The sequence below is a fragment of the Scyliorhinus canicula genome, chromosome 3 (assembly GCF_902713615.1).
Source record: "Scyliorhinus canicula chromosome 3, sScyCan1.1, whole genome shotgun sequence".
NCBI lineage: Eukaryota > Metazoa > Chordata > Chondrichthyes > Carcharhiniformes > Scyliorhinidae > Scyliorhinus > Scyliorhinus canicula.
The window spans coordinates 95,846,671-95,858,722 of NC_052148.1; the positions used below are offsets into that span (position 1 = coordinate 95,846,671).

Consider the following 12,052-nt stretch of genomic DNA (forward strand, 5'->3'; position numbering starts at 1 on the left):
TGGCGGCCGCTGGCAGCAGCCCACCCGGCAATTCTCCGGCCCCCCCATGGGTCATCGGCCGCCCATTTTAGGCCGGTTCCACCGGCGTAAATTGGACCTGGTACTTACCGGCGGGAACTGGCTTTCGAGCGGCCTCCAGGGTCCTCGTGGGGAGATCTGGCCCCACGTTAGCCTTGCCCGCGATCCGGGCCCACCGATCCACCTTTCCCTCCGCACCCGCTGCTGCGGACCTCCGGTGCCGAGACAAACCCCCCCCTGCGCATGTGCTGGGATGACGCCAGCACACGCTGGTGCTTCGCGCATTCGCCAACTCGTGCCGGCCGGCGGAGGACCTTCGGTGCCTGTTGGCGCGCGCCAAGCCCTTCCGCGCCGGTTGGCATGGCACCAACCCCGCTGGCACCAGCCTAGCCCCTCCTCCACACCTTCCGGGTGGCCCAACGCCGGAGTGGTTCACGCCAATCCTCGGCGCCAGTACAGCCCGCCCCGCCGGGTAGGGGAGAATCTCGCCCCTGATGTGTAGGATTTCCTGTGAATCAGCTGAACGATGGATCAGGATGATGTTAGCTTAATGGCTCCTTTGAAATTGACTTCAATGAAACCAGACCACCACCCACAATCGCATCCCACTCAAAAAATGCCACTTTATGAATGCAAGTGGTTATTGTTTAGGGATATGCTAATTCATAGAGCTGTCACAGAATTTCCATAAAAATTCTATTGTGAAAGGAATACACTCAGATTTAAGAGACATTTTAATTAATTTTGTGTTGAACATTCACTGAAAACAGCATTCATGCAGAATTTCTACTACGAAGTGTCAATATAAAAACAGCCACTTCAAAATCCTATTAATTAAAACAAACAATTAGGTGATTTCTTCCAACTGAAAAAAATGAAGCCTGAGCAAACTATTGACTTGTTCATTTGTGATCATTTGCGTCAGAAGGAGAGCCTGCTGGCAGAATCCATCTGCTTGTCTCTGATTAATTGATACAGGGTAAATATTAAATTTTTCCCTTTCAGTGTAAAAAAACATTACAACACCCTTTTTGTGAAATCCAAATCGAATTGTCAGCAGTAAACTTTGAGGGCGACTTAAATTGCATCTGTAGGGCTCCCAGAAATAGCTTTGCCTATGCAAATAAAATGGTAGTATGCAGCTGTGCAAACCAATGTCACATATGGTGAGCACATTACATTGATGCAGACTAAAAGTCTGCAACCCTTCTAGTGCACTGCTGTTGTAACTCCAGCTGGAGTGCACTTAAAAGCTGAAAAGAGGAGGGAATCTGGATGCACCAGACCACATTAAATATTCTATGGACCTTTTAAGGATAGAGCCTTTGCCTACACCAGACAGGACTAGTGACATAGGGACATCAGCCAGGAATAGGAACTCCATGGCCGGGATTCTACAATCCCACGGCCAAGTTCTGACGCTGGCGTCAAAAGTGGCGCGAGCCACTCCGGCGTCAACGAGCCTCCAGGCCATGTATGCACCCATTCCCAGGGGGCTAGTGCGGCACCGGAGTGGTGTCCACTGCTCCAGCCAGCATGCCACGGGCAGCACGTGGTCGCGCATGCGCATGGGTTCCCGTCTCTGTGCCGGCTCCCGGGCAATATGGCGGAGCCCTACAGGGGCCCGGCGCGGAGGAACATAGGCCCCCCACGGAAATAGCCCGCCCGCCGATCACTAGGCCCTGATCGCGGGCCGGGCCACCATGGAGCCCCCCCCCCCCCCCCCCCCCCTGAGTCGGATCCCTGCGCCCCCACCACCAGGACGGCCCCCGCAGCCAGAACACCGACGTCCCGCCAGGTAGGACCATAGGTAATCTACATTGGTGGGACTCGGCTGAACTCAGCAGGAGCTCGGCCTGTCACTGGGGGGCTGCTTTCAACGGCCCCCAACCGGTGCGGTGGCGATCCCGCGGGTGCCCAAGAATTGGCGCCTGGGAATCGGTGGGCCGGCATCTGAGTGGTGTGGCGACATTCTCACACCCACCCGGTGATTCACCAACATGGCGGGGGATCGGAGAATCCCGGACCAGATGTTGGGAATTCCCCAGTCTCTCAGAGGATTTGCCAGTCAGTGGTGATCATGGGTGGGATTCTGCGGGAATCGCGGAGCGGGCAACTCCGGCGCAAAGGAGTGGCGTGAACCACTCTGCACCTTCAGGGGCTAGGCTGGTGCCGGAGTGGTTTGCGCCACGCTAGCTGGCATGGAAGGGGCTTGGTGTCACGCCAACCAGCGCCGAAGTGCCTCCGCCGGCCAGCACGATTTGGCACATGCACGGGAGCGCCAGCGTGTGCTGGCGTCATCCCAGCGCATGTGCAGGGGGGGTTTCATCTCCTCGTCAGCCATTGCGGAGGTCTACAGCAGCCGACGTGGAGGAAAAGAGTGCCCCTACGGCAGATGCCCGCCCACAATCGGTGGGCCCCGATCGCAGGCCAGGCCACCGTGGGGGCACCTCCCGGAGCCAGATCCCCCCACGCCCCATCGAGGTCCCCGGAGGCCACCCGCACAGCCAGATCCCGCCGGTAAGTACCTGTTGTAACATACGCCGGCCGAAAACCGGTGCCCACTCGGCCCATTGTGGGCCGGAGAATTGCCCGGGGGGGGAGGGCGCTGCCAGCGGCCGCCGACCGGTGCGGCGCGATTTCTGCGCCCGCCAAATCCCCGGCGCCGGGGAATTCGGCAGCCGGCGTGGGCGGAATTCACGCCGCCCCTCCGGCCATTCTCCAACCCGGCCGGGGCGGGGGGGGGAGGGGGGGGGGGGGGAGGAGAATCCCACCCCATATATCCAGTAACTGGCGTACCGACTGGAGAATTACATCAGTGTTATTATTCTGAAAACAAAATATTTAAACATTAGAACTTGAATGGTCAGTGCTCGCCACCCAGAGAGTAGGCACATAACGTCTTACCACCAACTCTTGGAAGGCCAGTCCCATTTAACACTTACTTGAGCACTGATTGGCAGTGGATGGGTCTTTCATCCATCCTTGGAAGGAGGTCCTGCCTGTGAGAGTTGTCACTCTCTAAGCTGTCCAGGCACAGTACTGCAGTGGCCAGAAGAGATACTGCAGCACTCTGCCTGGAACGAAGTAACAAGGTAAGTCCCAGGGATCCCGGGGTAAGAGAGTAGGGGATGCCCTGTGGGGTTGGGAGTGGAGTGTTCATGGCTTTGGAGGGTAGGCCATGGGGAAATGAGGGCCGGAGATCCAAAGACCCGGAGAGAAGGGCACCCCAAATCTTGATGGGGCCTTCATATTGAGACAACCCACCAGTCCTTCCTGCCCGAGATGGAGAAAAGTTTATTTCTCTGTTTCCCACCCTACTCGCACCCACTCCCTCCAACCTAAAATTTGAAGCTGGACAGGAAAAGGCCCTTAAGTGGTCAGTAAGTGGCCACTGAAGGACCTTAATAGGTGAAAGGGCGAGTTTCCCACCGAGTCCCTGCCTGCCCAACTGTGAAACTGCATCTGGGTCTGGGCAGGTGGGATCCCAGGGGGAATCCTGTCCACACAATTTTAAACACCCTCCACTCTCAGAACCCGCCTTGTGGGGAGCGTAAAATTCTGCCCCAAGTGTTTCTGATAAGCAGTTGCTTGGTTGTACAGAAATTGAATATATCTCTATTTTTAGTAATATTCATGTTTCTGATATATTAATGTCACAACAATTCCATTTCAAATAATAACTGTTAAACTGTTAGCTATTTGTTAAATTCCAGTCTTCATTCCCGAGAACTACCTTGCACATTGACATTAAAATAAATATTAATCTGACTTAGGACTAAAAGAAAGAATTACCATAATTCTTCCTTTCCTGAAATGACTAAAATAACAAAAACATTGCCATATGATGAGTCTGGGAGTGACCTAATTTACCGGCTTGGGAGGCGAGGCAGCCGGTAAATCTCACAAGATTCTTCTTACGCGATTTAACCAACTCGCCACGCCTTGTGAAATCTAAAGGGATCCTGTGAGACGTCATGATCTGGACCTCGTCCACAATGGACAGAAGCTAAAGTTGGAGTTAGGCACTCTTAAATATGTCTACGCCAGACCTAACCAGAGCCTGGTCTCGAATTCCCATGCTGAGGAGGCCCCAACAGGGCACAGTTTAGCACTGGCTTCCGCAAACAGGGACCAGGCAGAATGGCACTTGGGAGGGATCTCCCATGGGGGGGTCTCCCAGACAATCAGAGGCCCCCAGGTGGTCAGCCTCTGGGCAAGTGGCATCCTGGCACTGCTGATGTCACCCGGGCACTTCCACCTTGGCCTCCTAGCAGTGCCGCCTGGGTGCTATTCTGGCACTGCCAGCTTGTCCAGGTGACCCTTCCAGGCTGGCACTGCCATGGTGACGAGGTGACATTTTTCTCCGGCCCGGGTGTGCCCTGCCCTTATGACGGGGGCTCGAGGACCCCCACACTGGTACGTTTGGGTTTTGGGGGGCTCCGGGTGTCACGTTGCAGGATCGAGAGATTGGGGTGCCATTTAAAAATTTAACATACGCCGGAAACACCCTGGTAAACTTGCCCACAATGGGATTCTGTTTCTTTACGTTAAATTGCACCCTCTATATCATTTAATTTTTCAAACAGAAAAAAGTCTTTACCTGACATTGTCTTCAGCAGTAGCAGCATGAAGGGGTAATCTTCCATTTTTATCAGGGATATTTTGCTTGGCACCATTTCGGAGGAGTGTTACACAGCCATCCAGCCAGCCCTGAAATTGAAAGTTATTTTGTCAATTTTCTTTCTCCAATTGATATCAATCTTTGAGAACTAGTATGTTTTTTAAAGAGTACTAGCCTGTCATTCATTAATGTTGAAAAGAAAGTAAAATTTCCTGAGTTTTCTTGAGGAGGTGATGGTATCAGATTTGGTATTCTCGTGGGCCATGACTGACAGGAGTAGGCCATTTGACCCCTTGTTACTACAATTCAATAAGATAATAGATAAACTTGTACATCAACTCTACTTTCCCCTCCCTTAATGTCTGAAATTGTTCATCTCTGCCATGAATATACTCATCAACCGAGTATCCAAAGCTTTTTGGGCTACAGAATTCCAAAACTTAAAACCCTCAATTAATAAATTTGTCTTCATCTCTGGCCTACATGGCCAATTCCTTACCCTGGTTCTAAACTCCCCAACTGGATGAACCAGCCACTCACCATCTAACTTGTTATAGAATCATAGAATGATTACAACACAACATTTGACCCATTGTGTCTGTGCAGGCCCCATAAAGAAGTGATTCACTTTGTCCCACTGCCCTGTTTTTTCCCTGTAGCCTTGCAAGTTTTTTCCTTTTGAGACAATGATCAATTCCCTTTTGAATGCCTAAGTGGACCCTGCCTCCAAAACACTTTCAGGCAGTGCAATGCAGATCGTAACTACTCGCTGCGGTGAAAAAGCGTTTACTGGCTTTTCACTCCAGCAGAAAATTCCTGTCCGAAGCTGACGCATGTGTTCCTGGCGATATGGGGTACTTTCAACGGGAAATCCCGTTGACAACGGCGGGACTGGTAGATCTCGCTGGCGGGCTGCCTCCACTGCCGAAAATCACGTGACAGGGAGGTCGGTAAATCCTGCCCTTTTAATCTGTGCCTTCTTGTTCTCAATTCTTTCACCAATTGGAACCAGTTTTTCTCTATCTACTCTGACAAGACCCGTCATGATTTCTCAAACTTCTCTTCTCCAAGAAGAGCAAACTCAACCTACTCAATCCATGTTTCTGAATTTCCTCATCCCAGGAACAATTCTCAGGAATATTTTCTGCATCCTTTCTAAAGTCTTCATATCCTGTCTAAAGAGTAGTGTCTGGGATTGGACGCAATACTTTATTTGAGGCAAGAACTAGAATTTTATCCAGATTTGACATAACGTCCTTTTGTGCTCTGTGCCCCTATTGAAAGAGCCCAGAATGCTGTAAGCTTTATAACTCCTGCCTCCTTCAGTGATTTGTGCACGTAGGGCTGGATTCTCTGGTCCCCCAGCCACGTGTTTCTGAGCGGCGTGCTGCTTGTCAATGGGATTTCCCATTGAAGCCATTCTACGCTGCCGGAAAACCCGCTGGCAGGGCTGCGCTTCCTCGAGAAACAGAGAATCCCAGCGGCCGAAGAATTCAGGTCATAGACTCCCAAGTCACTCTGCTCCAGCATCCACTTTAGAAATGTGCCCTAAGGGCACAATTCTCCCAAAAGATTTTTAAGTTCGTTTGTGGTGGGTTTTTCAGGGAGTTCCCCAGCGCTACTCAATGACACTTAGCCACTTTTCTGGGCCCTGGGGAGTTTCTCACAGGCTTAGCCCACACTTAGGGCGCGATCTTCCGACCTTGTTGCACTCACGCTCAAGCGAAATGAGATTGGTAAATAGCAGGAGTGGCCAAAAACAGGAACCGCACATGGCGCCAAACAGTTTGCGATGCAACCGGCCAGCTCCCCTAGCCAAATTCAGAATTTCGCCGCAATGAGGCGAGAAATCAATTATCACCACTTAAGCCCCATTTCCGTACAATTAACGAGAGCAACCGCATTTCCAACGGCCTCCCATCATTCAGCTACCTCCCCAGCAAGTGCTTACGTGGCGCCAAATAGTAATCCTTTTCAAAAATGTGAATCTGACGGAAGGGCTTTTGTGGGGATCTAAGGAGGTGAGTTGCCATCTTTGATCACAGGCAAAGAGCCCGGGGACACTGCGCTTGCTGCCCCTATACTCGGTGGGGGATGGGGAACCCATGGGAAACCCTCAGCTGGGGGTGGAGGGACCCTCCACATGGGTGGGCTGCCATGGCGGGACACTGGGGGGGCAACCACTCGCAGCACCACCTTGCCAACCCTTGGATCATGTGTACCCATTCCAGGGGCAACCCTTATCCCTGCCCGTCTGCCCCACCGACCATCCATAATCCCCACCGACTGCCGAGACCTCTGGCTGTGCAGGTCAAGGCTTTAGCCTCTAGAGAATTGGCAATCATGGTTAAGTGAGTACTTCACACAACCCAAGTGGATTCCCATGGGTGGGAGGGCCATGTAGCATTTGGGCATCATTGCATTGCATCCCAATCAGACCTAGATGCCTGGATACTGATACAGAACACTGCGGAAGGCACATGCAGAAGCCAACATCCGAACACCCACAGGATGGGACACAGCTCCGGGGACATGTCCACAGCCGGAGGGTGGTTAAATAGCACGGGGAGGGGGCCAGCGTCCGGTCCGGTTGATGTTGTGAGCGGGTGTCCGGGGTACAGGGCCACTCTAGCTGGGTGTGCGTGGGCAGGGCGTTCCGGGTGGAGGGGGGAGGAGTCAGTGGGGGAATGGAGGGTCTGACATGAGAGCCACCGCTGTTTGTCAGTCTAATACATTCTCCAAGTGCCTTACAGATATTGAACGCTATGGCAGGGATGTTGGACGCAGAGGTTGCCCTAGTGGTGCGGGTGCTACACAATGCGGCCGGATGCTAGAAAAGGTGGTACCTGTGCCAGACTTGGCATCACGTGGACGAGGACACCCGCTTCCGGTGTCCGTCAAGGTCACTGCAGCCCTGACCTGTTATGCCACGAGATCATTCCACGGCTCATGCAGGGACCTGTGTAGTATCTCAGAGCCACAGCCCTCAGGTACATCCAGCAGGTCACAAATGCCCTGTATTCCCGGGCGGAAGACTACATCCAATTTGACATGGACCAAGCCCAACAGGATGCCCAGGCAGTAGGTTTCTCTGCCATTACCGGGATACCCTAGGTCCGGGGGTCATAGATGCCACGCATGTTGCACTGAGCTCACTTGGCCATGTGGGGGTGCCCTATGTGAGCAGAAAGGAGTTCCACTTCCTCAACATACAACTCGTCTGCGATCACCAGATGAAGCTAATGCACGTGTGTGCACGCTGCCCGGGAAATGAGCATTACAGCTACATTCTGGGGCAGTCGGTCATCCCTGCCCTCTTCGAGGAGCACCCCAGGATGGGTGGTTGGCTGTTGGGGATAATGGATATCTGCTGAGGACCTGGCTCATGAAGCCAGTAGGGAGGCCGGAGACCGAAGAAGAGACCCAGTATAATGAGGCCCATATGGCCACCCGGGGTGTCATTGAGCGGTGCTTTGGACTCCTCAAGATGCAGTTCCAATGCGTTGACCGCACCGGTGGTGCACTCCAGTCCACCATCCAGAGGGTCTCCTGCTTTGTTGTGGCCTGCTGTGTTCCCCACAACCTTGCGTAGCAGCTAGGCGATGAGCTGGAGGTTGGTGATGAGGAAAATGTGGCCACCTTGGAAGAGGAGGGCGATGGGGATGAGGATGATGAGGCACTGCACCAGCAGGGGCTGGGGGACGAGGCCGGGAGGAACCTGAGGACCAGCCGGAGGCTGCAGGACAGGCGGTAGCCGTGAGGATCCTGCAAGCCTGGAGGGCCAAGGAGGCCCTCACATACATACATAGAATATAGGAGCAGGAGGAGGCCTTTTGGCCCTTCGAGCCTGCTCCGCCATTCATCACAATCATGGCTGATCATCCAACTCAATAGCCTAATCCTTCTTTCTCCCCATAGCCTTTGATCCCATTCTCCCCAATTGCTAAATCTAGCCGCCTCTTGAATATATTCAAAGTTTTACCATCAACTACTTCCGGTGGTAATGAATTCCACAGGCTCACCACTCTGTGTGAAGAAATGTCTCCTTATCTCTGTCCGAAATGATTTACCCTCAATCCTCAGACTGTGACCCCTGGTTCTGGGCATACTCATCATTGGTAACATCTTCCCTGCATCTACCCTGTCTAGTTAGAATTTTATAAGTCTCTATGAGATCCCCCCTCATTCTTCTGACCTCCAGTGAGAACAATCCCAAACTAGTCAATTGTGCAGGTGATGGGTGTGAGCGTGCACTCAGCAGACAGGCAGGGATTAGACTATGGCATAAACTGAGGAGCACCAGTGCCCAGCTCTCAGAGGGTTATCATCACCCCCTGCCCTCAACAGTGACCCGCTGACAGTGCCGATACTGTCCCACCTGGGAGGGTGGGGAATGGTGTGGGGAATGAGTGGGGGGGGGGGGGGGGGGGGAATGAAGGGGTGGGTGGGGAATGGGGAGGGGAAGACTGAGGGGTGGGAGTGCTGGAGAGAGGAGGAATGACAGTCATGGCCATATCCTGTATGTGGGAGGTGAGGATGAGGGTCTCTCTTGCCCTCCCTGGGCTTGCCGGATCCTTGCTGCTTCCGCCTGTCCTCCATCCTCCGGCTGGTCCTGTAGGTCCTTCCGGGCTCGTCCTCCAGCCCCTCTGGGTCCGGTGCCCCCTTGACCTCCTCGGAGATGGCCACACATTCCTCCCGCTCCACCGCTGGCACGTCGCTCCGCTGCTGTTGTGGAGGACGCAGCAGACCACCACAAAGCTGGCGACCATCTGAGTGGTGTACTGCATTGCACCACCAGATCGGTCGAGGCATCAGAACCACAGCTTGAGGAGTCTGATGTGCTGCTCAGTGACAACCCGGGTGGCTGCATGGGCCACATTATATCGGGTCTCATCGGTCACCAGCCTCCATGCTTAGTCATTAGCCATGTCCTCAGCGGGTATCCCTTATACCCCAACAGCCAACCGGCCATCCTTGGCGGTCCTTGTAGAGGCCGGGGATGACCGACTACCCCAGGATGTAGGTGTTGTGCACACTTCCTGGGAAGTTGTGCACACACGTGCATGATCTTCATGAGCTGGATATTCAGCGAGTGAAAACTCTTCCTGTTGATGGAGGGCACTCCTCGATGGTCCTGTGAACACAAGGTGACATGTGTGTCATCTATTAGCCCCTGTACCTGGGTCATGCTGTCGTTGGCAGAGAATCTTGTTGGCTTGGTCCATTTCAAAGTTTATGTAAGCTTGCTGCCCGGACAACAGGGCATCCATGACTTTACAGATGCACTTGTGGGCTGTAGCTTGTGAGAAGCAGCACAAATCCCCACTCGAGCCCTGGATGATCACAAGGCATAGAGTGAGTATCATCCTCCTCCATGTGGTGCCAAGTCCACGAGGACATGGCACTTGTGCCACATCGTCCCTTTGTTGAGCCAGAGCCCCCTGTTGCATAAGCTGTCCGTCATCGTTTTGAAAGGCCAGCGATGCCTATACACCTTGCGCCATCGTGAGCCTCCCCTGTGGGTCACTCCTTGGCCTGATGTTCCCTGTGCTGGGGCCCAACCCCTGGGCATTCAGATGTTGGCAGCTGCACCATGGTATTGCCCCCCCCCCCCCCCCGCACTGTTCAGGCAGAGTGTCGAGGCAGCACAATCTGATACGGTTACTGTGTAAGAACCCCCACAAGATACATGGCACACCTACCCACGGAAATTCACTTGGGATGTGAGAATGCTCACTTAACTACGATTGCCAATCCCCAATTAGCAATAACCTTCACCTGCGCGGCCAGAGGCCTCGGCGGTCAGTGGAGTTAAGGATGGTGGGGCAAGCGGGCAGAGGCTAAAACAGGGCATGGCAGGCCCACGGGCACTAGGACACCCACCTCAGGTCATGGGCGGGTAGCCCCCCCCCCCCCACCGAGGGCGGTCCACACTGACCAAGGCTGCCCCTTAGGGGACCCAGCCCCCTTCAAGCACAGGGGCAGCAACCCCAGTGCCGCGGGCTCATTGCTTGGAATCGAACATAGTTATTCACCTCCTCGGGACCCTGCATCAGCCATTCTGGCAGCTTCATGTTTTAAAGAAAAGAGAATCGGCACCCGCGTGGCCACTTGCTGGGAATGCCATTAGATCACAAGGGGTCGTTAGATAGTGGGGTTGCTCCCTTTAATTGTATGCTGATTGGGCTTAAGTGGTGATTATTGGTTTCTCGCAATGCTAAGACGGGATCCCGATTTCAGCAACATGAGTGGGCCGGTTAGATCAGCGGCCGGGGGCGTTCCCGATTTTGGCTTCTCCGTGACTCAACAGCCTTGTCGCACTCTCACTTAAGTGCAATGCAGCCATTAAATCGCAGGTGACGTGTTTTCATCACTGGTGAGCTAAGCCCGCCGACGAGACCAGCTCCTTAAAGATCAGGCCGCCATTTTGAAAGTGTGGCCGATCTCTATGTGAGCTTGAGGGTCTCCCATACCCCCCACCCACCGGTAATGTCACCCGCTGCACACATGAGCATTATCCCCCCCCCCCAGTGAGGACACCCTGCTATGGAGTTGCCGGGGGAAGTCCAGGCCTCCCATCCCCTTTTCAGCCCCCTACCCCTTTCAGGACCCCTACCCTTTATGAGCCCTCTTCATTCCCACCCTTTACCCCCCACCCTTTATAACCCCCCTGAGCCCCCCTTTGATGGGCAAGGCCCCCCTCAGGCCTTGTCCCTTGGCAGTGGCATCCCTGCACCTAGGCACCTCAGCACTGCCATCCAGCCTGGCAGTGCCAGCTGAGCATCCTGACAGTACCAGGGTGGCAGTGCCAAGGTGTCAGGCTGGCAGTGCCAAGGCATCAGAGTGCAATGTGGAGAGCCAGGGTGCCATCGTACCCTGCCTGTCCCTGACCACCCAAGGATCTCCAATAGAAGAAAATTTCAAAGACCAATGACCCTCAAAGAGAAGAAATTGCTCCTCATCCCCATCTTAATGGGAGATCCTTTATTTTCAAATTGTGGTTCTAGTACTAGATTTTCACGAGAGGATCCTTCCAAACCACTCAAAATCTTATACGTTTCAATAACATTAACCTCCCATTCTTTAAAACTCCAATGAATTTAGGTTTGACCTGTTCAAACCTTCCCCATTCCAGGAATCAGCTTAATGAATCTTCTCTAAAATGCTTCCAATCCAATATATACGTCCTTAAGTAAGGAAACCAAACCTGTGCACATACTCCAGTTGTGATCCCAACAATGCAATGGAGGATCTGGAGGAAGACTTCTCTATTTTTGTACTGTATCTCCCTATATATATATTATATATATATACACATAATAATGACCAACATTCAATTTGCTTTCTGAATAACTTGCAAGTTAAATTTTTGTGAGTAATATACAGGACATCCTCTGCACTGCAGCATTC

General features: G+C 53.1%; 1 protein-coding gene and 1 long non-coding RNA gene across 5 annotated transcripts in view; one reads left to right on the top strand and one right to left on the bottom strand.

Moving 5' to 3' along the window:
* Positions 1-12,052, top strand: part of LOC119962822 — a 271,981-nt gene that overhangs the window by 196,345 nt on the left and 63,584 nt on the right. The gene's annotated exons all lie outside the window — the stretch shown is intronic.
* The window catches only part of ankrd55 (ankyrin repeat domain 55), a 172,571-nt gene that overhangs the window by 124,813 nt on the left and 35,706 nt on the right, over positions 1-12,052 (bottom strand). For both annotated transcript variants that reach the window (XM_038790948.1, XM_038790949.1), the window contains one exon: positions 4,622-4,731. In XM_038790948.1, coding sequence (XP_038646876.1) covers positions 4,622-4,731 — 110 coding nt within the window. The remainder of the gene's footprint in view (positions 1-4,621; positions 4,732-12,052) is intronic.